General features: G+C 45.0%; 1 protein-coding gene across 3 annotated transcripts in view; it reads right to left on the bottom strand.

Moving 5' to 3' along the window:
- smg7 (SMG7 nonsense mediated mRNA decay factor) overlaps positions 1 to 24,119 on the bottom strand; it is a 30,030-nt gene continuing 5,911 nt past the window's right edge. The window contains exons 7-23 of one of the 3 annotated variants that reach the window (XM_086082695.1): positions 21,913 to 22,063; positions 17,813 to 17,948; positions 17,588 to 17,729; positions 16,574 to 16,739; positions 16,423 to 16,493; positions 14,503 to 14,563; positions 14,306 to 14,425; positions 8,685 to 9,129; positions 8,183 to 8,327; positions 7,788 to 8,092; positions 6,121 to 6,411; positions 5,665 to 5,820; positions 5,476 to 5,550; positions 4,131 to 4,281; positions 3,871 to 4,047; positions 2,538 to 2,680; positions 1 to 1,109 (exon numbers count right to left, since the gene is read on the bottom strand). In XM_086082695.1, coding sequence (XP_085938821.1) covers positions 996 to 1,109; positions 2,538 to 2,680; positions 3,871 to 4,047; positions 4,131 to 4,281; positions 5,476 to 5,550; positions 5,665 to 5,820; positions 6,121 to 6,411; positions 7,788 to 8,092; positions 8,183 to 8,327; positions 8,685 to 9,129; positions 14,306 to 14,425; positions 14,503 to 14,563; positions 16,423 to 16,493; positions 16,574 to 16,739; positions 17,588 to 17,729; positions 17,813 to 17,948; positions 21,913 to 22,063 — 2,849 coding nt within the window. In that variant the 3' untranslated portion in view covers positions 1 to 995. The remainder of the gene's footprint in view (positions 1,110 to 2,537; positions 2,681 to 3,870; positions 4,048 to 4,130; positions 4,282 to 5,475; positions 5,551 to 5,664; positions 5,821 to 6,120; positions 6,412 to 7,787; positions 8,093 to 8,182; positions 8,328 to 8,684; positions 9,130 to 14,305; positions 14,426 to 14,502; positions 14,564 to 16,422; positions 16,494 to 16,573; positions 16,740 to 17,587; positions 17,730 to 17,812; positions 17,949 to 21,912; positions 22,064 to 24,119) is intronic. The other 2 variants (XM_086082703.1, XM_086082712.1) reach the window with 2 other exon arrangements.

Below are 24,119 nucleotides of genomic sequence, written 5' to 3' on the forward strand. Positions count from 1 at the left end.
TGAGCCTTTTGTTATTTATTGGCAGCAAGGACACAAAAAGAAAGCGAAAAAGACGACAAGTGAGCGGAAGCAGTTCCTCATTTTGTCTTCCTCCCGTAATGATGAGCATTTAAAAGTTCATACACGCCGTCACGACGGCGGCAGGAAGTCGCCGACGGCCACCTTCATCAGCAGCGAGCGTTTCTCCCCTTCCCGGCCGCGCAACAGAGGAGGAGGCGGGGCTTCGGGCCAGCCGTCACGTGGCGTCGCCGATCGGAAGATGACGCTTACATTTAAAAAGCGGACGACTTTTTGTTCATCAGCCTTCCGTCACCGCTGAGCTTAAAAAGTGGTTAAAAAGTTCCGGTCCGGACGACTTCCCGTATGCTCAACAACTGGCAGAAGAAAAAAAGCTAACGCGGGCTAAACTAGTGAGCTTAACGGTCAGGATTATTACAGTAGCTGTCACGCTAAAAGACGGCTAACAAACAAATCACTAACTACGCCGTTTTCTACATCCACCTTTTTGCGCCGTTACATTTTCCGACGTTTTTGTCATCTTCATCAGCAAGGAAAGAAAAAAGTTTGGTGTGGTAATCAATCTCCGGGTCACCCGACCACCGCAGGGTCCTCGCTCCCCCTCGTACTCACCGAAGGCCACGAAAAAGCCTCATGTGGACAACCGGGTCCCGCCTGTCGGCTCACGTGTGTACTTTTTGTTGAACGTGCGTGTGTTGTATGGAAAGTGTGTTCAGTTAGCGATGACGACATGCGCGGGTTCCGCCACGGTCAGCGGGCGGTCGGTCGGCGGTCGGTCGGTCGGTCAGCGGTCGGTCGGTCGGTCGGTCGGCTCCCCTTCAAGCGGAGGCGGCCTGGTCCGGCCGGGTGAAGTCTCATCCTGGTGTTTTGGAGGGAAGGGGGGGTGGCGGCTCCCCGACCCCCATCCCCAGCGTCCACCAGCAATTGCCGGCGCGGGTCAAAGTGTGACGGCCATGATGGCGATGATGTCACGGTGTTCAGTGCGGCGGGTTCATGGCGCCGTGCCCTCGCTGTTGTTTCTGCTTCTGCTGGAGCAGAAGCTGCTCCAGCGCCGACGGGCCCGGCTGCATCATCGAGCTCGACCAGATCGACTGCAAAAACAAAAAGTCATCCGCTGAACTCTTTATCCGTTATCCAAAAAAGTGCCGGCCCACTTGCAGCATTTGAACCTCTTCCAAGGCAAGCACAATATTGTGTGCTACTAAAACTACATGAACACATGAAAGTGTCTTTCGACCTTATTCCATTCTTTAGTAATCACCGTTTGAAAAGAGGTCATTTGAGTGACATTGAGGGAAATTTGAAAAGGAGAAAACAAGCTTTTTGTGAAGAGATCCATTTTCTGCACAACAGTGACTTGGACACGAATGTTTTTTGAGTACCGACGCTCTGTGGATTCGATTTCATGCGCCAAAGGCTTTGATCATTCACGTCATCCTTGAAGACGTTCGATTTCCTCCGATTCTTCGCGTTTCGTTGTAATTCCGTACGACGGAGCTCATTGAAAAGAGATACAATGCTGCCATCTGCTGGCCATAGTTAGTGGCCGTGTTGTGATTTCACAATCTTTCAAATATACTTGCCTAATAATTCTGCACATCCGTATAGTCAACCTCGTCCTGTTTTTATTTTGTCTATTTTTTGTTGACTAAATCTCGCTTTTGAGTCTTTATTTTAGTCCAAGAAACATCATTTTATTCCTCTCGTTTTAGTCAGGACAATCGTTTGATCTCTTAATTTTGGGGGTCAGCAGATAATGTTGAACATTTGGGATGGAAAACGATTTCCCATCAAATGTTCTCTCATCTATTTGATGACAAACAACTTGACACGCAACGGCAGGATATCGACACGTGGCTACTATAGCTCCATGCTACAAGCTAGTAAGTTAGCCGGCATGAGTTAGCGTGCGGATTAACATTATTGTTGGAACGTTCGAGCCGTTGCATTAATGTTATATTATAACTATAATTGATTTGTTTGTTTTTTAAGCGTGAATGCACTTCCTGTCTGTCCCGTGTTTGTGCATGTTGCACTCGCGAGCTGCACATTTGAAAGGAGGCGTGTCACTGTGTGTCACATGACAGCGTCGCAGTGACAACATTTGACAAAATCAGATCGTTTCCTTTCATTTTTGGTCATGAACAAAAATGTCCTGAGATTTGAGTCCAGTTTTTATGAAGTGAAGAACATTTTCGTCTCGTCTTCATTAGTCGACAAAAATGCAAACCGATTTAGTCCCACTTATTGTTGATTAATGATGGATTTTGAGTCAAGTCGAGTTTTCGTCTGGTGAAAAATGTGCGTTGACAAAAATATTTTTGTTCAGTTTTGGTTGCCGTAATTAAAACGACTTCAAACGCAGACAAACGCGAGAAGCAATGGTGGATGCTTGAAATAAAAAAAATACATTCAAAAGAGGAACGCTCATGTCACGTTTCTTAAAATCCTAATCATCATCAACTGTCCAGTGGCGTCCGCTTGGACTGGACGCACGACCTACGGCGACCTCTCGCTACCTTGAAGCTGTCCAGCAGCACGCTGGAGGACGACTCTTCCATCGGAGAGTCCTGATTGGTCCAGGAGCCGGGCGGGACCTGGTGCCAGCCGGCATCCGAAGCGGCCGCCGGCAGGTAGTCCAACCCGAAGCCGCTCGCGCCACCTGTGCCACATGCAAATCCACGCTGCAAAAACTGACAACATACTGCAAAAAATACACCATTGACATACTGACGGATTGAACTGCGTGCGTGCGCGTATATAAACAAAATCGGAAAAGCTTTTCTTTCTTTTTTTTAAAGACGCACGTGCATCAAATAGAATCCGTATTGAAGATTTATTGATGAGCTACGATGTATCCTCGAACTGGTGTCAAACTTATTAACTCAGGGGCTGCATGTTAAAAAAAATTGCCGTCAATGATATGCCGATTTTGGCGATTTGTGGGCCAGCCCGAAATTACGGAGCGCAACTGTAATCATATTGTTCCAAAAAAGAACATGAATGCAAAACTTTGCCTGTATGACTTCCAAATGTGTTAAATGTACCAGTTTTGCATATATATTGTTGCTCCCAGAATGCATTGTGTGGCAGTTAATGAAGTGAATCAAGTTGCAAGGACGTCCATCCTTGTCGTATGTGTTTGTTACCGGTAATTGAATTTGTGTCGTATTTGACACGTTTATGCGTCGATCTATGATTTTTTGAAAATGTTTCTAAAACTAACCGTGACTTTCGGTTGTGTGTAAAATAATGACATCCAGGACGATTCCGTGCACAAGTTGCATTGCTCATCTGAGGACTGCTTGTGAAATGACCAATTTGTATGTTCTGATTGTGGTCGGCTGATTAATTGGTCCGGCATTACAAATGTCTTCTTGCTTTACAAAATTGTCTCGCCGGCCAGATTAAACCCCTTTGCGGGCCAAATGTTTGACACCCCCGTCCGTCCTCCACGGAAGTGTCCGATTTTGCGTTGATCCAAATGTATGCCTAAGTCTGATTACTATCTCAAGGTGGCGCTGTGTCTTCATTTAAGGAAACGAAAACATCTTCAATATTGGCAATCAATATTTCTTACTGAGCAGGCAGGCACGTTTTTGTGTTGCTTCAACAATAATATTTTTTCTTTTGTCCTGCATTCAAACTTGTTGCAATCTTTTTACTGGTTGTGGCGGAGTCTTGAGTGTTTCACTTTTTTTTCAAAAGTTCGGGTTCGGTTGTGACCATATAAATTCCACTATTGCAGCTTGACCTCACTATTTTCCTTCTAAGTATGACGGTCAAAAAAATGTCTCTTTGGTTTTTTCTAAAGAGACATTTGTTGCAAAAGCCGAGGAATTTTGAGCGCACCTGTCTTGTCAGCTTTCCAGCGATCGAGCGCCCTGCGCTCGCGACTGTCCGGCGTGCCGATAGGACCGAAGTTGGAGAAGGGCGCGCCGGCCGCCGCGTGGTTGTGAGTGGGCGGGGAGGAAGGCAGGCTGCTGGGGTTGGACGAGTGAGGGGATTGGCTGGCCGGGGTGGAGTGATCTGCCAATCGGAGAGCAGCCGGTGAGCCGTCGGCACGGTGCCGGCGCGTGCACGTGCGCACGCGCGCGGTGTGCGCTACGCACCTGAGCTGGCGGGCAGCGAGGGCGACCACGGTGTCCACTCAAACAGGGAGTACAGCGACGTCTCCTGGTGCATCATGGGAGCGTCACACTTGGAGCTGGACGCCACGTTCTTCCCGTACGCTTGACTGAAGATGCTGTTGTGGTTGTACTCCTGACACACACGCACACACACACAAACACAAACACACATAAACAAACAAGTACTAGCTAAAAAGTTTAGTAGTCAATGGTAAAATCTTACGAGGTGAAAGTCGGGTTTTTTTTAGATCCCCCGAGAAAGAAAATCACAATTGTTCAGGGAAAAAAACAACCTTGCATATAAACGTCCTAATCTTAGAAGAAATAAAGTCGTACTGCTCGCGGCAGTCACAGCACTTAAATGCAAGAGGCGAGCGACACTCGATAGTGAATTAACGGCAGCCGCGTGTGGCTCCCTCTGGTGGTAAAGCAAATTATTGCGCCGTAATAGGATGATGTCAGGTTGTGCCTCAAAATTATTTACACAAATATATTCATAATTTTCACGCGTTTTTCAGATGCACAAATATATAGACGATGTTTACATGTCTATCTTAATTTTGTGTGTGCATTTTCCATGACTTATGCCTGCGAGTTGTGGAATGTGTGTGTTTGTGAATCGTTGCGCACGCACATTTATTTTTGAGACAAACATCACGCCGTTTTGAGATGCGCCGTTTCTCATTACAAATTGAAAAACAGAAATGGAGTGTTTATCTGACCTTCCATTATGTGTTTATTTTACACAAGTCGGGAAACAAAATGCGAACTTCGTTTGTTTCCCTTGAGCTTGTTTTGCCTTCACTTCTTCTGTCACCTTTTGGCTGTTGCTGCTTTAGTGGAGTAGAAGAAGAACATTTAACAATAGAAGAAGAGTGTCTTTTGAGTGAAGGCAAAACAAGCTCAAGGGAAACAAACGAAGTTCGCATTTTGTTTCCCGACTTGTGTAAAATAAACACATAATGGAAGGTCAGATAAAGACTCCATTTCTGTTCTTCACTTTCCAATCTTAAACGAGAAACGTCTCGTTCCCGTTCAAGGGAGACAGCAATGATCTCGAAACCGCGTGATGTTTGTTTAAAAAATAGATGCATGTGCGTGGCGATCCACAAACGCACATTCGACAACTTGCAAGCGTTAGTCATTGAAAATGCACACAATTTTATTATTATTTTTAAAATCACAAATATGTTTGTGGATCTGAAAAACACGAGAAAAGCAAGAAAAGGTTGTGGATCTCAAAAACGTGAAAACCACGGATTTATTTGTGCGAATAATTTGGAGATAAATCTCTCCCCATAGTCACGAGCCGGGAGGCGGGGCTAACCTGCGCAGGCAAGAGGGGAGACGATTGGCCGAGCGCCTCGGGGCCACCGTCCGTCTGTCTGCTGTGATTGGGCAGCTGGGGAAGAGGAAGAAGAAGGAGACACGATGAAGGACGGCGGCGCGGCATGACCGCGGAGGAGAGTTGGAGGAACGAGAAACGAGGCTTGAGCGCGGGAACAAAGCTACGTACAAACATGTTGGGTCCGGGAAGCGAGCTAAGAGGAGCGGACAGAGCCCGGAAGAAATCGGGAGGCTTAGAAAAAAGCAGCTCGTCCTCATCCTCCACATCGGCGGCGGCCAGAGATTTCAACAGGTCGGGAGGGAGAAGAGGTGAGCGCGCGGCCTCCTGAGCGGCGGGAGGAGAAGAGCGGAAAAAAAGGAAGGAGAAAGAACGCAGGAAAAGAGCGACAGGCACAGGAAGTCAGCAAGATCGTCTTGAAACCCGAACTCCAGTTGAGACTGGAACCCAGGCTGGCTGACAAAACGACATTTTCAAAACACAAGCTAACCTACTTTCATGAAACGAAAACCGAGACTTGCAAACCTATTTTGAAAACCAAAAGTTGGACTTGAACCCGACACCGAAACTTTGAATCCGAAGCGGGGCTCAAAACCCCCCTGGAAAGCGTTTGTAAGCTTGGATCACCTCAAAGGGGGTCCCTCTGGGCGCGGCGGCGTCCTGCTCGAGAGGCGAGGGTCGCTTCATCCTGCCGTCGGACGGCCTGAAGGAGGCGGCATCCCAGTAGGGCGGGAACTTCATCTTCTTGTCCACGGCCGAGGCGTGCGGCTGCGGCGCCATCTGGTGCTCGTACACTTTGACAGCATCCTGAGGCGTCAAGTAGAAGGTTTGCGGCTTCAGCGACATCTGGACCGACGGCGGATGCTTCTGCAGTGCCGCCTGACTCGGACTCCACAGCTGCGCGTCCTGCAGGAACGCCTCACAAACACAAACGCAAACGCAAACACGTTAGGACGCACGGCTGGACCGATGACCCAAAAGAACAGAACGCAAATATCGAACATGCTGACGGGATACCTACGGGTGCTTTTTGCAGCAAAATCAATATTTCAATATGTTCCAAAAAACAATCCGTACGCGTAATTTGAGTGGCACGAGTGTCAAAAGTCTCACGTCAGAACATCCAATGTGGAGGCCCAATGTTTACATCACGCGCAGTCGAGTGCGCACTCAAAGTCAAGGCCAAAATATGCTTTCTAATAATATGTTCTATGCGCCTCCGTTCATCGAAACATGACATTCTGATTTGGGCCCAACAATTAATTGCATTTGCAATTAAACTGCGGTTTGACGTAACCGTGAAAAGCTGCCATTTAAATGCTCATTAAAACGCAAGGAGGGAAGGCGGGTTGGGGGGTTGGGGGGTTGGGGGGTTGGGGGGTTGGGGGGTTGGGGGTTCAGGAACGTCACGGCCGTGACTAAAGCCTGGCGCCATAAGTGCACGTCATTTTGGTGAGTTTTTTTTGTCTCATGAGACCTTGAGACGAGGGTCTAACATGTTTAATCACTTTGATCTTGCTTTTAAAACAACACTTCACCGTTGTGAGTTACGACTTTTCGGCTACCGTAGCGTCGCGCCTTTTGTAAACGAGTGTGCGCATGCAAGTGTGCGGCCGGCAGCGGCTGATACATTTGAGTTGTCCTATATTTGGAGGCTAAATACGAGGCCATATGTTGTGTCGTCCGATTTCATGAATGGCGGACGAAATGTTTATTGCTCGTCATTACTCGCCGCCATTGAGGTGCCGCTGCCGTATTGTAGCGTTGGTGAAGTAATCAGGCCAAGCGGCGAATAAACAACAAGTCTTTCTCGACAATTTGCAAGTAACCGTCAGCCGTAAGCACGCCAGAAAACGACACCACTGAACGCGCTTAGCCAACAAAACAAAAGTCTGTGTTGCCTTCATGGCCCATGGGAAACGACGCAACCCGCGACCCACCCACAAGGATTGCTACAGAATGCTAGTGGTTTTTGAAATCAAATTGGAAAATGTAAGTCATATAAGCAGGTATAATTTTACTTTGCCTACGCTTTAGCATGTGTGAGTTTACTTTTTGGGATGTCTGCATTCAAGTTTCATCCCAAAAACAAACAAACGTAAAAAAAAAAATGGACGTAAGCGTTTTTCACATAGCAGCGACGACACACGAATTAGTGCGGAGCCAAGTGCAGTTGGCTGGGAGTCAATTTACTGTAATTGCTCTTGAGGGCCCCCTAGTGGTCACAGCACCAAAGGCAGGAGCCCAGTTGGTTTCAGGATGACGGTGTCGGCAGGGAGCGGAACACAACTGACCTGCTGCAGGTGGGGTGGACTCTTGGCCATTGCGACCTGCTGGGCAGGATTGGTGGGCGACGTCACCTGCAGCTGGGAGGGGGGCTGCTGCTGCTGCTGGCCGGGTCCCGAGGAGACGGGTCCCGACGGCCTCTGCTGACTGTACGGGATGTGCGACTGCTTTCCCCCACCGGCCGCCTGCGAGCCCGCCTGCTGCAGGAAGGGGCCCGGCACAGACACACCCGCGGAGAAGGCGAAGCCCGGATTCACCTGCAGGCCCGGGAACGCCACCGGGGGAGGGATGACGAAGGCGGATGGCGGGAAGCCTGCAAAACGTGACACTCAAACGTGGCTCACAACTCGTGTGCTTGCGTTTGTGCGTGCGTGCGTGCGTGCGTGCGTGCGTGCGCGCATACCAGGGCGACTCGGCAGAGGTGGGAAAGCTCCGGGATGATGGATTGGGATGAACTGAGAAGAGCATGTGGCCGTTTGTGTTTGAGTCGCCGGAGTCTTCTTGGCCTCCGAGACCGGCGTCTTCCTCAGTTCTGTCTGAGCTTTCACCTGCAAGGAGGAAGACAAAAGGGATGAGGTCAAGATGGAGGTCAAGAGGAGGAAGAACGAGACAAAAAGAAGGTGGAGAAAAAAGGAGACGGATTAGGACAAGAAGGAGAAGACAGAGTCGGGTATCAGAAGACAGGTGTCCAACTCAAGGCCCGAGGGCCAGATGCGGCTCGCAACATCAAACAGCAGTTTTGTGTTACTTGAAAATGAATTGAATAATAGTTGACTGGACTTTTGCTTTAAAAAGGAGTTAACCATCAATTTGTTGTGCGCGTATAGACGACGACGATAGCAAGCCTGAGAGAGAAATCCAAAGCAGGATAAAAATGACTTGGATAGAAGCAGAACGTTGTTGACCTGTTTTCCAGCCTCGGGAACTTTCTCTTGAGAAATTTTCTTGGTCTCGCACTTCCTCTTGCCGTCTCTCTTCAGCTCACTTTTCCCTGTTGCCGCGGCCGTCGCCGTTGCCGCTCCGTTGCCTTTGGCCAAGTCCCGCCGCTCCTTCCCGCCATCCTTCTGATGCGCCGCGCGGCCGAGCTCCCGGCTCTGCTCGCGCGGTTTGATGTTTTCCTTGAAGGTGACGACGGGCCGCTCGGCGCCGTCCGCCCACGAGTTGGCCGCTTTTCCCGCCGATAGGACTGACTTGAGGCCGGCGTTGGCGCCCTCGCTGGCTGCCCGCTCGCCATTGGACGCCTCCTGCAACACGCACGGCTCCCTCTCCGCCGGCTCTTCGATGGCCTGCTCGGGAATGTCGCTGAGGAAAAGGAGCAGGCCGTCCTCGCTGGCGCGACACTGGATGAGCCTGTGAGAAAGGGGCGGAGTCACCAATGTAAAAAAAACAACAACAACTCACCAAGTCAATCAAAGTCCCAACATTGCTGATATAGCGACAATATATCTGAACCTTAGAACAGATGAATTCATTTGCAGTGTTTTTCTTTATAATTCAATTTAGAATATTTCATATGACATCAGAGCCTTGAAAAAGTCAAATCACTAAAGAATTTATTAGGCATATTTTTTGACAATGGTTGACAGTCTGCGGGGAAAATTTTGGATTTATAATGGGAGTCAATGTGACCAAAATGGGCACGAAACGTGGTCTCCATCTCTCGTTCCCATTTGCAACATCTTAGAAATGACTGCATGGTGCCATTTTGAAACTCGACATGTTCTACTGACATTTTTAGCTCGCGTGCTATGGATGTACTTTTTGCTGCAGGAAACTATGAATTTCCTCTTTGGTGGGGAATAAAGTATCTATCGAGAGGCAAAAGTCATCTTCAAAGTAGGCATGCGCCAAGAACCAGTTTGACGATTTAGCATTGTTTTGAAAGGTCAAGGTTCAATCATCGCTAATACTGTCTGTCTGTCACAGCTCATGAGTTCTTTTTGCTCAGTTGCGTAAACGAGCCAATTTGAAGTTAATTGCCTTTAATTAACTTTCTTCTCCTACAGCGAGTGCACATGCAGTCTTCCAAGACAGCTCTGGCAAAAGGGTCCTCGTGCCCAAAAAAATCGAAGTGTTCCCTCGCTATAACGCAGTTCACTTTTCGCGGTCTCGCTGCTCCGCGGATTTTTTTTAAGTGCAATTTTGTATGCATTATTGGTACAGTAATGTAACTATTTCATCAAATTTATGAAGGTAAACGAGAGAAATGTGAGAAAATGTAAATGCCTTGATAAGAAAATTGTATAAACTCTGTGGTGAGGGGTTTTAGAGCCTTAAAATTTGATAATAAATGTAAAACATGAAGCTAACTCCATTTCATTTATTGCAGGTATTTTCTGGAACCGAATCCCAGCAGAAGACGAGGAAACACTGTATTCGAATTCTACACTTAATTCCCTTTAAAATGATATATAATACATGATTGTACGTACCTCAATAATTGACAAAGTTACAGCAATTTTAATGTGGGCAGGTTAAAATCCCTCGTTTTGAGAAAAACGTGTTTAAAGTTTTGGTACTTGCATCGGTCCAATGTCCAGTACCTTAGTAAAAAGATATAACCCAGAATTTTTCAGGAATTGTTAAAATATCAGTGGAAAGTCAATTCCAATGCAGGTAAGAACATCGTCCGAGATCGGAACCCTTGAAATGTTTTGGAAGTTTGACCTCTCAACAGATGAAATCAGCCTCAACTTTGAAAATCACAAACTTTCCATCTTGTGAGGCATCAGCCTAAGTTTGTTTTTTTGTTGCTCCTTGTGGTATTTTTCCTGCTTAAAGGAGGTCATATTACAGCAGTGGGAAATTTGATTTCATCATTTTATGTCAATTCAAAGATGATTTGCCATTTGGTGTGACCTGTGACAAGTTTTGGAGGTTATGTCTCAACTGCATTTGTCCACATAAGGTAAATGAAAGTGTTTTGATGGTTCAACTGTTTTTTGTGTGTTTTTGATTCCCGCCCACCCCTTCTCAACTTAATATAGGAGCACAAGTCACTCCAAATATGCGCTGCGTTCATTTTTCATCTTCAAATTTTATATTTCATTGTAATTTCATCCCACTTAAAAGAGCATAAAATGAACATTTGTGGTGATTTTCTACGACTCAATGTGGCGCGCTGACGTGTTCTTTCACAGACGTGACGACATCAAGGAGTGATCAAAACATTTCATTATGTGGTAAATTTACAATACATTGACCGATGATCCCATACACGGCATTTGACAAGTTTGCCACTTGTCCGAGTGTGTGGCGCGACTCTTGCAGGCTGCTCCTATTGTGGAGTCTCTCCCCGTCTCCCCGCACGGTGAAATGCGCAGTGCATCGTTCACGTACATTCAAGTAGAAATAGAGATTGCGGAATTGAAGAGGATCACGATTCGGATGACAAACCTTCGCCGCGGTGTTTCCCGATGACGGTGCGCTTCTACTAAACTGCACAACAAGGTAGGATGCCGTTTTATGTCGTGCGTCTTCTGTTTGTTTTCATACCAAATGGTCACATGATGGGTGTATTTGGACTTTTATAGGTTGCTATGTCCATTTAGGTGTTCGTGTCACACGAGGAACTCAGTCCTTCGGGCAGGTTTCCGACATGCGTCGCTAACTAAAGTCGGCTAAAAACACATTGGCAAACGATGCACTTGTCCTAATAATTGCGTATTTACATTATCGACCTCTTGCTCTATTTTGCGCGACTTGTTACTTTCCGACATGTGGACCGTTTTGCCGGAGCGGGTCACAAATAAATAAATGTATGTGTAGGTGCAAGCTTGTCCCCAGGGACAACATAAGTAACTGGGGTCTGTTCTAAAAATAGCTCACCTGTGATGTGACACACAAGAAGAATGTCAACATTGATTTATTTAAACTTAGTATATAGCATGGAAAACTTTTCTTAATGTACCAAATATGATATATTTTGTTTAAAAATAAAATGTGTTGATTGAAAAAAAAAAAAGAAGCTGTTAATTTCATTTTCTTTTTAAAGCACAGAAGCTCGTCCCCGCCTTTATCTCCTCCAGGCTAGACTATTGCAATGCACACCCGAAGACTTCCCCGAACTACCGGCAACTCCAGCTAAATCTCCAGCTGCAAAAAAGGCTCTTTTTTCATTTTATAATTAGCTTATGTTAAGTCGAATATTTCAGTATTCGAATACCGGTACTACTGAATACTAAAAATGCTTTAAGTACTCGAGTATTCATTTTATAATATATTTTCTTGGATATAGAGTATTTTTAAGTTCACAACAAAAATACCACATTTTCACTTAATGAAAAAACAATTAGTTTATTTTTTCTTAAATAAGTGTGTTTTTCCAAATTGTACATTTACATTATACGGGAGGGTAGTGGTTGTGCATTAATAAATTTTGACCAGCTCAGCAGTAATTAGTAAGGGTGCACCGATCGATTTTGCGGGATCGGTTATCGGCCGATCCTTTGAATATAAACCGATCTTTTCCCTCCTCAGAGGTCTGAAAAAGTCAGCCACTGTCCTCTTCTGCTGAGATGACTAATGAGCTTTTCATTTTTATTTCAGAGAACTACTTAATTTGCAGTTAAAACAACCGGTTAGTATTATTTCACAGATATTGTTCAATGTTTTCCAATAAAATAAGATTGGAACTCTGAAGGTGTATGCTGCTTGGTATGAAAAAAATCGAGATCTGCAAAAATCGGGATTCGCAGGTCAGACTTTTTAAAAGATCGGAGATCGGCCAGAAAATTGTGGTCGGTGCACCCCTAGTAATTAGACAAATAAGGAATTTTATTCCTTTGCGTTACAGGTTCAAATATACTGTATATGGTGGACAAAATATTTTCGCATGGTCCTCAAATGAGCACCAGATGAGTTTGGTGCTAATTTTTTGTTGTTTGGCGCTCCTTTTTTTTTTTTTTTTTCAGCACCACCCGTGGTCTTCATGCTGAGCTAGCAAAGTTCTTATATCCAGCACAGTGGAGGGAAGAGAGAAATTTGTCCTAATGATTTAGGAGTCCTAAGAACGACTAATAGTGTTTTATTTTTTGCTCATAATGTTAGCATTAAAAAAAATGTTAACAAATGGACACTGTAGACATGTTTTCATGTAAATCTTGATTAAGTAATGAATAAATGTTGTTTGGAGACGTCATTTTGATGTAACTGATTAGCATTTTTATCAGTTATCAGTTTTTAATTAAACTTTCAGAACAAACTATATCAGGGCCACACAAGTGGAAATGCAATATACTGCTTTATAAAAAAGAAGACATTCAATTCCTATTTAGCACATTTGAGTTAGCCTACCATGTTGTTGTGGACCTTAATTGGCAACCGTTTGAGTTTATCCACATGTCAGCTTCAGCTGTTTGAGCACAGTACCTTTTTTGCATAACACAGCACTTTCACGCCATGTCGTACTTTGACGGGTCATCGAAGCCGCGGTCGTTCCCTCGGTGTCGACCCCACGTTCGGCGGCTCGGCCACCGCTGGAGTCTAGCAAGCTACCGTTGCCATGAGAGCAATCAAAGTCAAGCCGGCCACATAACGTTTGTTTATTCGCGCCGCGGTAGAAATTTCTAAATAAAAGCATCATAAGTAAAACTTTATGGATATCGATGACTTGGGAGTCTTTTATTCTGAAATTAACCTAAGGAAGCAATCATAGCGGCCGCAAGCTTGTGTTTGACTTTGAGAAGCTGCCCTGACCGCAGATTGCTGAATAAACGAGTACTTGATGCAGAAAAAAGCCCTCACGGTTATTTTTTTTACACTCTATTTACTCAGGACAAAGAAAAAAATAAAGTCCACCACAATGAATGTAGGCTACGAATGAATGACGCGCACGTCATAACACGCCATCATACCTTGTCGTAGAAGCGCGTTGGCGGTCCAGTTACCGTGCTGCGTAATCCAGAGATAATTCCGGGATCTCTTTCTTATTTTATCGATTTCTACTTTGAATTCAAATGATTACATTCACACTAGTCTTAAAGGCATATCCGCTGACGAGGTGCAAGCGAGGAGCAGTCAGGCGCATTGATTGACATGACTGACAGCGAGTCAGGAACTCGGGATGAAATGTAATTAAAGCTTTTAAATGCGCCAATGCAGCATATGTAATGTTTTGAGCACTTCTCGATCTCAATTTCATGAGAAGGCATCTGTGAAAGATGACACGCCGCTCGTCATGCGCCAAAAATGAACCGCCAGCCAGGTTCATATCTTTTTCCTAAGGTACTGGTTGCTATGGACATTTAATAGATGCAAGTACCAAAACTTGAAACCCGTTTTTCTCAAAACGGGGGATTTCATCACCAACATTAAAACTGCTGTAACTTTGTCAATTTTTGAGGTACGTCCATGTATTATATTGAATTCTTAAGGGAATTAAGTGCAGAATTTGAATATATCAATATCAATATGTCAATGTTGACTTTTTGGCACATGAGGACCGTTTTGTCACATATAGACCAAACTTGTCATTACAGTCGGTGTTCCTTTTAAGACTTCGGTCTAACTTTGGGCGGCGCCTCACCCTGGCTGGTTGTCGGCGATCCACTTTCCCAGCGCGACCAGTCTCTGGTGACGTGTGCGTAGCAGAAGCACGTCGCGGTCCACCGGAACGCTCTGGTGACCTTTGGTGAAGTCCACTGACCTGAAAGAGTTGAGCGCTTCACAAATCAAGAAAGCGTCGCTCCGGCTGGTGAGGACGGCATCATACGAAAAGGTTACCTGAGGGCCGGCCGCAGGGCCAGGAAGCCTTGAAGCTCAAACTCCTCCGGCAGCGGCGTCACTGAAGACCAACAACAACATTTATTCCGAGTATTCCTGGACAGCTGAGTCCAAAAATGACATTCGCTTCTTTGAATTGGCTTGGTTTTAGAGATCAATTATATTTTGGACAGTTGATGGAAAAAACATTCTGTGGAGTTAGATTTTTATATTGATTCTACGTAGATTGTCATGCTGATTCCAAAATGGCAGTCTTTTTTTCCCTTTCTAGCCCGTCAAGTTTTTGCTCCACAGCTTGGCCTCCACATAAGCACATTTTCGCTGGTAAGCCGCCGTAAGAGGAGCTGATTCCGACTGGACTACCCAATCAGAATCACTTGTTTGTGCACCTCCTAATAGGTCAGTGCAGTGAAAGCTCGGAGTTCGAACGTCTCGGAACTCATACAAATTGGACTTCGACCAAAAAACACGGAGTAAAAAATGGCCCCCGAGTTTGACCTAATTGTTGGAGAACGAACACCCAAGCAAAGCCAAACATACGAAGAGCAACATGTATGTTGAACAACAGCTAAACTTCAACACTTCCTTTGTCCGCTTGACATCGTTTTCTACCGTGACTGTAGGGGTGGGCGATATGACGATATGAGATTGTGTAACAAAATGCATGGCTCACGATCGGTCATTTCCGTGGAATCGTCTGATCGCGACGTAAAGCATTTCAGCAAAATTTGACCGTCAGCTCATTTTCTGCCACTGATTGAAAAAGATAGCCATGCGGCCTTGCCCCTATTTGACAGCCAATCAGTGTGTTCAAGTAGCGCACACACTTCGACCACGCCCCGCCCCATGTTTTCCCCAAACAAACGTGGCTGCGGTATGACGGTCACGGTCACAAACAACAAGTTTCCTATGATCCCAAAGGAGAAAACTTTATGCTGATGTATGTGCACAAATCTTTATTTATAATTACATTATTTCACTCTTTTTTTTGTGATATCTTTTTTTCTCCCAAATAGTTCAAGAGCGACCATGTAAATACAAATAAGAGTTGAATAAGGCCCCGTCCAGACGGAATCAAAGCCGGCAACGTTCCTCAAACAAATCTCGTACACACAGAAGCGTTTCAAGACTTGCGTGTGTCCAAAAGAAGACGCAGAGGACGTTTAACGGCTGTAATGTCGATGCCAAGTCAGGAGTGGCGCTGTAGCGCAGCCACAGGGAGTTAACGGAAAGCGTAGAAGGAGAATCAGCAAAGGCGACGAACACTTTATTGCAATTTACAGAACAAACATGGCTTTGCGTGTATCGAAACATGAAGAAGACGAACACAGGAGAAGTGACAATGGCGGCTGATTCAAGTACAACGCCGCTTGTTGAACGTGGGAATAAAGAAGCAAAATATTTTGCTGCAAAAGCAGAAGTAAGCTAAGGAGGCTGCGCAAAACGACTACGACGCGGCTATCCGCCTTTGTTGTTGACAGACTTGACGGTTCGCGCGAGAATGGGCGCATACGTCATCAATCTGCGACAACGCGTCGTCGCGGAGCTGCGAGCATGACGTCATCGTTGGAGGCGTATCCTGCATCTGGTGTCCAGACGGACGCGTACGGGCGCGTTTTGAAATCTTCCCACTCTGGAGCCCGCTTTCAAAAGTGATCAGGTTCCAGCTCCGAAACCGCGCCGTCATCTGGACGAACGTCCTAAACGGTAATAAACGTGTGAGGATTCATTGAAACGGGCTTTCGTGTGGACGGGGCCTAAATCAGACAATGACGGCAGAGCACCCTTTTTTTTTCTACTTCGTTTCAACGAGAAATGCTTTGCATTGGTTAGGGGGTAACTTGGCTGAAAAAGTATTTGACAAGACGTACGTCACTGAAAAAAGGTTGAGAACCACTGCCCTAAGGACAAAACGGATACCTGAGGATGCGGACACGTGCTGGTCTTTGGGCTGGAAGCTGTTGAGGATAGACACCAGCCAGGGCCAGACGCTGATGGGCAGAACGACATGTGACAGCAAGTGAGAGCCGGTCGTCGGCGTGGAAGGAAAAAGGCGCGAGAGGGGACTTACTGCTGCCTCTGGTCCACGGCGGCCTCGTGGAACACGCCGGGCTTCAGACGGAGCCAGTCCAGAGAAACTTTGATGGCCGGCAGGGGACACTCTCCCGCTGCCATCTCCTCCTCGTCGCGGTTCTTGTTGAGTAGAACCTGGCTGCACATGAGGCCCAGGAAGGACACTGGGAAGACAAGACAAAGCCATGCAGCAGTGACACGCCGAACCAACAATGAAATGTTTCCACTCGATGGCAGAAGATACATCATTGACCCACATGTTGCAGTAGCCAGTATGGTGGGTTTGGCATTTGCAAGCTTCAGTTTCAGGCTAGTCCTTTTTGGCCTCTCATACTGAACATTGTGTGTAAATCTGGAATGTCCAAATAAACTAAAACAGAAGTAGTGAGTGCATTTGTGAGTATTTTGAGACAAGATCAATATCACGCTATATGTACTTTACTTTCAAGGCCATTTGCTGTGGGATTTGGAGTTTCTTAAGCATTTTGTGTTGCTTTTCAAAGCAGGAAGTCAAAACAATTTTTGCAAATATAGGGACTATGTGGTAAACTCTTATTCTGATGAATAAGAATGGAGAAGACTAATCCAACCGTTTTCAGTCATGTAAGGGGGCCACTGAAATTCATGTCAAGGTGCCTTGCGAACGTCATGTGACGCAAACCCAGAGTAGAGGCCAGTTTTTTTTAATCTCGTTTTTTATTTATATATATATATATATAATATATAATATATATAGTCGGGGCACATGTTGCCAAGAAAATGTTTGATTTGACTTTGGCTTTAAAAATGACAGCTGTCATATAAATACAGGATTCTATTGCGGTAAATGAGCCTCGACTCAGTCAAGTTGGGGAAACTGCATGTCAGCAAGATTTGAACAATGGACACCAATAGCCAACCCCATTTCTACAAAAAAACAAAAACAAAACAAAACCTCCAGACACCTGACAAAGTGGAATCAATGTTTAAAATGGCCAAATGGCCCAGCCCCCGGCGCGGGTTCGGTTCTTACTGAAAAGTCCGAGTAGCTGGAACCAGCTGACCGCCTGCTGGCCATCGGCCGCCATCTCTCGCAGGTGATGCAGCTCGAACAGGTTGATGACCGTCAGGTGGACCAGCTGCTGCGAGCTGAAGGCCTTCTGCATGATCAGCCTCTGCACGCACACACGTCAGCATCCACGCTAGCATCAACGCAGACGGCGGGTTGGGGGCGGGTTACGGCGGACCGGGCGCCTACCTGGAATTGCTCCTCCAGACGTACCCTCAGAGCATCCAGCTGCTCCACACTCTTGCTCAGGTACACGTGTCCGTGGAACTTGATGAAGGCCTTGATGAAGTCAGGCACGCTCCACTTGCCTCTCGACTCCTCGCGGCTGCGCAGACATGTCGTGGCTTTTACGGAGCATCATTTGCTTCCCAAATCACGATTAACGCAGGGCTTAAAGTCCCAAAAATTCCTGAGTCTGAACTTTTTGGGGGGAGCGGTGGTACAGTGTCCAACGTGCCGATTGGTTGTTCGACCGACATCAAGCCATTCATTACTATTGGATTCGAGGCCGTGGATGGATCGGCCATTTGGGAAACTCATGAAATTCCCGATGGCCAGTCCACCCCAAATGTCAGCTCATCTCTTTCATTATCCCTTTTTATTTTGTATAGCACAGTATAGCACTGCGGGTTGCAGTCCCCTCTCGTGCTGCAGCTCTCGAATATTTTGGTATTCAAATATCCTACGGAAAATTCTATTGAATAATCAGGTATTGGGATACAAATAATTATATAATTATGAATACAGAAGACATTAAAAATATATTTCCACTTACTAAAGATCGACCAACTTTCTTTTCTAGATAGGTTCCCTTTTTTTTTTACTTAAATTGTGCTTTTCAGCACATTTTCCTGTCTAGAAAGTTGGTGAGATTTTCAACAAATCTCTCCCCATGGATTTTGGAATGACCTTCCGTTAAATATTAGGCAACCTCCCTCTCTACGCACTTTTAAAACACATCTTTGTTCTTTGGCGTTTGACTGGCCATGAGACTCATTGTTTCACCACTTGAACATACTTTTGCGCCACTCCAGACTTCCTCATACAAAACCACAGTTCCTCTCTGGGCACCCCGTCGCAAGCTTTCTCCAGATCTACAAAGACGCAATGCAGCTCCTTCTGACCTTCTCTCTACTTCTCTATCAACATCCTCAAAGCAAATACTGCATCTGTGGCACTCTTTTTTTTTTGGCACGAAACCCTACTGCTGCTCACAAATGTTCACCTCTGCCCTTAGTCTCGCTTCAACTCTTTCCCATAGCTTCATTGTGTGGCTCATTCGCTTTATTCCTCTGTAGTTGCCACAACTCTGCACGTCTCCCTTGTTCTTAAAAATGAGCACCAGCACACTTCTCCTCCATTCCTCAGGCATCTTCTCACGATCTAAGATCCTGTTGAAAGTCAGAAATTCTACCGCTACCTCTCCTAGACACTTCCACACCTCCACAGGTATATCATCAGGACCGAGTGCCTTTCCACACTTCCTCCTCTTCAATGCCCTTCTCACTTCATCCTTACTCATCTTTGCTACTTCCTGGTCCACAACAGTCACCTCTTCTACTCTTCATTCTCTCTCATTTTCCTCATTCATGAACTCTTCAAAGTACTCTTTCCATCTTCCCATCACACTATTGGCATCCGTCAACACACTTCCATCCCTATCCTTTATTACCCGAACCTGTTGCACGTCCTTCCCATCTCTGTCTCTTTGCCTTGCCAACCAGTAAAGATCAGTCTGTCCCTCCTCACTGTCCAACCTAGCATACAAGTCATCGTAAGCCCCTTGTTTGGCCTTTGCCACTTCTAATTTCACCTTATGCTGCATTTCCCTGTAGTCCTGTCTACTTTCTTCAGTCCTCTCAGTGTCCCACTTCTTCTTAGCTAACCTCTTTCTCTGGATCCACACCTGCACCTCCTCATTCCACCACCAAGTCTTCTTATCTCCTTTCATTCCAGATGACACACCAAGGACTGTCCTACCCGTCTCCCTGATCACATTTGCTGGAGTTGTCCAGTCCTCTGGAAGCACATCCTGACCATCCAGAGCCAGTCTCAACTCCTTCCTGAAAGTCATACAACACTCTTCCCTTTTCAGCTTCCACCATTTCGTCCTCATTGCCTTTGCCGTCTTTGTCTTCCTCACCGCCAGAGTCACTACCATCCATGCTGTCTGGCTCCACTCTCACCTACCTTTACTTTGCAGTTGCTGATCTCCTTCAGATGACACCGTCTACACAAGATGTAGTCTACCTGTGTACTCCTACCTAAACCGTTGTTCCTGCCTCATTCTTTTTGCAAAGTCAACCACCCTCTGTCCTTCTGCGTTCCTCTCCTGGATACAAAACGTACCCATCACCTCCTTCACCTCTCTTTCCTACACCAACGGGTCCATTGAAGTCTGCACCAATGACAACTCTTTCGCTTCTCGGGATGCTCATTCCATCAAGGTCAAACCAAAATATTTCCTTCTCCTCCAGCTCACACCCTACCTGTGGCGCATACCCACTAACAACATTGATCATCACACCTTCGATTCCTACCTTCAGGCTCATCCCTCTGACACTCTTTTTACCTCCAGGACGCTCCTAACAAACTCCTTCACGATAACTCCTACTCCTTTTCTCTTCCTACCTACACCATGATAGAACAACTTGAACTCTGCTCCCAAACTTCTAGCTTTGCTCCCTTTCCACCTGGTCTACTGAACACATAGTATGTCCACCTTCCTCCTCCGCATCATGTCAACCAGCTCTCTACCTTTTCCTGTCGTGGTTCCAACATTCAAAGTCCCTACTCAATTTCAGTCCTTGAGGGCCCCTGTCCAGCCTGTTTTCCATGTTTCTTTCCACGTACACACCGGATTCATGATCAGGATCGTTATCAGGCTTCTGCAAAGCTTGCTGATTAGCTGATCATTAGATTCAACTGTGCTCTAAACTCTTGTTTATACACCTGCATTGATAACATGTATTGCTGTTCCTGAAAGAATGTAAACATTGTCTGGCTCTATTTCTGTTTGGACATTTGATGTAACATGCAAGGCTGTCGTGATAAGGTTGTATTGTGGCTGCAATGTATCTGCTGTAAATAGTTACAATGGGGTTGATGAACATGGTTCCGGGATGCGGCTAGCGGGAGCTACTCCGCCGGGTGGGCTGGCCTCGGTGAGCGCTCAGGAGTAGATCTAAGCATCATCGGATGCTGGCAACAGTGGTGGCTGAACTGACCAGAATGGAGTGAACAATGCTGTCGACGCAATGGGCAGAATGCAAGCCCATCTACTCTTCTGAAAGCCACAACATGTGTGGAAGCTGATCCAAGGTCAGCGAAGACGCTACTGGTGAACGAGCATGCGTTCGCCTTGGCTGCTTGCCTGGTTGAGTGGGCCTGTTGGTGGCGTCCGGGAACCGATTTATTCATTCCAAATGATTGGTACGAGCTGCAACTTAAGATGAACTGATCCAGGAGTGTGCAGACTTAAGTCTGGGATTGATAACGATATGAATCAATGACTATCATAATCAATGTATATGACTGATGCGTATAGTAAGAATTGATGGGGACTGGTTACTAATAAGCCATGGCTTCTGCTCGTCAGCCCTTCTCTCGGATGTCAATGTTGCAAATGATATTACGTGATCGATGTAACCTGTAATGTGTCCGAAAGGAAAAAATGAATAAAACAAACAACAAAAGACGAGTCTTAAAAAACAAAAAGCAACGGTATTACAGTATACCCCGGTGAAATGTGGAGACGGTAAAACGGTTTAAAATTTTGAATACCGCCCAACCCTTCTAGGTGGAATATGAGTCTTAAATGATTACTCCTTTAAGGCTTCATTTGCCTTTATCTTAAGATCCTGTAATCTATAATAGATCTGATATGGTTTATTATATTAACTTTTTGTTAAGTAAAAAAATCATTGAAATGGACCTTGAAATATATCAATAATAATACATTTAATTTGTAATGCACTTTATATTTCAAACGAATCTCAAAGTGCTAATAAAATAATCGCATATGATATCGCAATCGCAATTTTTTGGGGGGGGGGGGAATCGCAATTAGATCATTTTCCATAATCGTTCATCCCTAGTCAGGACTAACCTATGCTGAAGGGGGTTTAAAGGTTGCCTCCCATTCTTAGAATCGGAACAAGCTTTCCCTCCAATTATTTTTGGCTCAATTTTCTTGATTAGGAAAAAGGAAGTCGATAAAAAAAAAAGAAAGATAAAAAACAATGCGAAGAGGCCCAAAGTGATTTTCGAGCTCTGAAAGTGGCGCTTACCTCTCCAGCGCCTTGGACAGCGCCTTCTGCAGGTTGGTGGAGGCTGCGGGGAAGGGGAACTTGACGGCAATGCTGCGGCAGTAGTAGAAGATAGTGGTCAAGTGGTCTCCTTTGGAGGACGCGAGGATAGCCAGCTGGTTGTACGGCTGACCTGAATTACACAACAATCAACAGCATAATAATACCTTGGATCTCTTAACATTGGAACATATCATTGGATGCTACCACTGGAAGCTCTGATGTAGTGGTAATATTGGAAACTATCAACTGAAATTGTGTTGGAAGTTAACTTAAGCAGCTCACGATGGCCAACTTTGGCTTTGAAATGACATGCAACAGTAAAGGTAATGTTGAAGCTAAATCATGGGTTAAAAATATATATATATTTATTTGACTGAAATGTTTTGATTCGTAAAATGACTGCGGTCAAATTTGGCAGTGCAATGATGCGCACACTGATTCTTTTGAAATAATATAGTACATGACAAATATATATAGCTTGTCCAAATGGGGAGATTTTCAAACACAAAATATCAAGGCATTAAAGTAATCAGTGGGTGTCAAGAACAAGGGGGTGATTAAAAAAATAAATAAAAAAATAAAAAGGACCGCTAGTCAAATTGGGCATTCCAGGCATAATCAGGTCAGGGATGAAAAAGGTGAGAAGGAAAGAACCGTTCTAAAAGGGTACAAGGGCATGTTCCCTTGGAAGAAAATATATTATGCAGTATTTAATATTTAAATGCGTCAATTTGATGCATTTTGATTTAAAAAACTCACGCAAAATTTAAAAAAAGTATCAATAAAATGGTCATATTATGCTATGGGTTGGGTGGGTTACTTTTAAAATGTATTCTGAGTTTCTAGTAAAAAAAAGAAAAGAAAGTAGTTTCTATAATAGTATACCATAATAGTAAAGTAATGCAACTTGAATAATATTTATGACTTTTGGATTAGTCTAATTCCAAATATGCTTATGAGGACAAACTAAAACTAAGTAGCACTACAGTACAGTGGACGCCTGCTATTTGCATTATGGGATAGAAAGGGAATGCAAATGGAGAAAATCCCTGCATAGACACTCGGGACTTCACATTTGAACCAGTACTTTTCCAATACTCGGTACCTGGTAATCGATACCGGTACTCAACGGTACCATTTTTCGGTTCTTTTGTACTCTCTTTTTTTATTAATTTTTATATTTTCCTTTCTGATGATATTCAAGTTAGTTGAAAAATAAACCTGCAAATTGCAGCTGTGTCACACTTCCGCACGTCATTAATATTAACTTAACACTTCCCGCCGCACCTACAAAATAAAAGTGTCCACATACTACAGCTGTCAGGACAGCTTTATTGAGGCAAGGTTTGACAACAACCATGCATGCAACTCTGCGCAATTGACATTTTCATCTGTCAAATAGCGCAGTCAGCACACGCCTGTTTCTTCCTGATCAAATTTTGAACATGTTCAAAATGTCTCTATGGCAAGAAAAACGGTTTGAGAGCATAAAGATGGCTTGGGAGAATGTATCAAGTGACTTTGCAACGTTTTACAACACTGACGGAAGCCTGCCGAAAAAGCAACACTCGCTATGTACGCGAACCCTTGCAAGCATATGCGGCTCAGTGTGACAAGGCCTTCATTTTTCTGAATGAACTTTAACCCTTCAGCTAAATCAATTCAAGTGGGGCACTTAAAAAAAATCAACTGCAGCTAAAACCAAACTGTACAATAATAAAAATCTAATGTAAACCACAACAATAACATAATTGATAATAAAAATAAATACAGGTATTTTACACGAGCCAGACAGGAAGTCAGGTGACAGCATTCGATGTAGATCCAGCATATTTCAAAAATAAAACCGTTCTGTGAACTGTTTTTTATGAACATACTTAAAGCAACACGGAAGACTTTTCAGTTTTCGTTGACTATGGCGGCACCACATGGACAAAATTGGTAGTGTTTTGCCTTGAATGAAGACCATATTTCCCATGAAGACCAGCGCATAGCATCGCGAAACCCTCTTTTCCCGGTAGGCTGGAGTTGGATTGCAATACATTTCTGTTTGCAGTGGCTGTGTGGAGGATGTGTAACGATGAGGTAATCAATTTCCTATTCCTTCTTGATATAATAATGTAACAAACTGCTACGCTCCCCACTCCCTTCCCGCGATGCATTCACAAGCACTCGTAAACAAGAAC

This window comes from Leptonotus elevatus, chromosome 1 (genome assembly GCF_054856555.1).
Source record: "Leptonotus elevatus isolate MCC_2025b chromosome 1, RoL_Lele_1.0, whole genome shotgun sequence".
In the NCBI taxonomy this organism is placed as follows: Eukaryota; Metazoa; Chordata; class Actinopteri; order Syngnathiformes; family Syngnathidae; genus Leptonotus; species Leptonotus elevatus.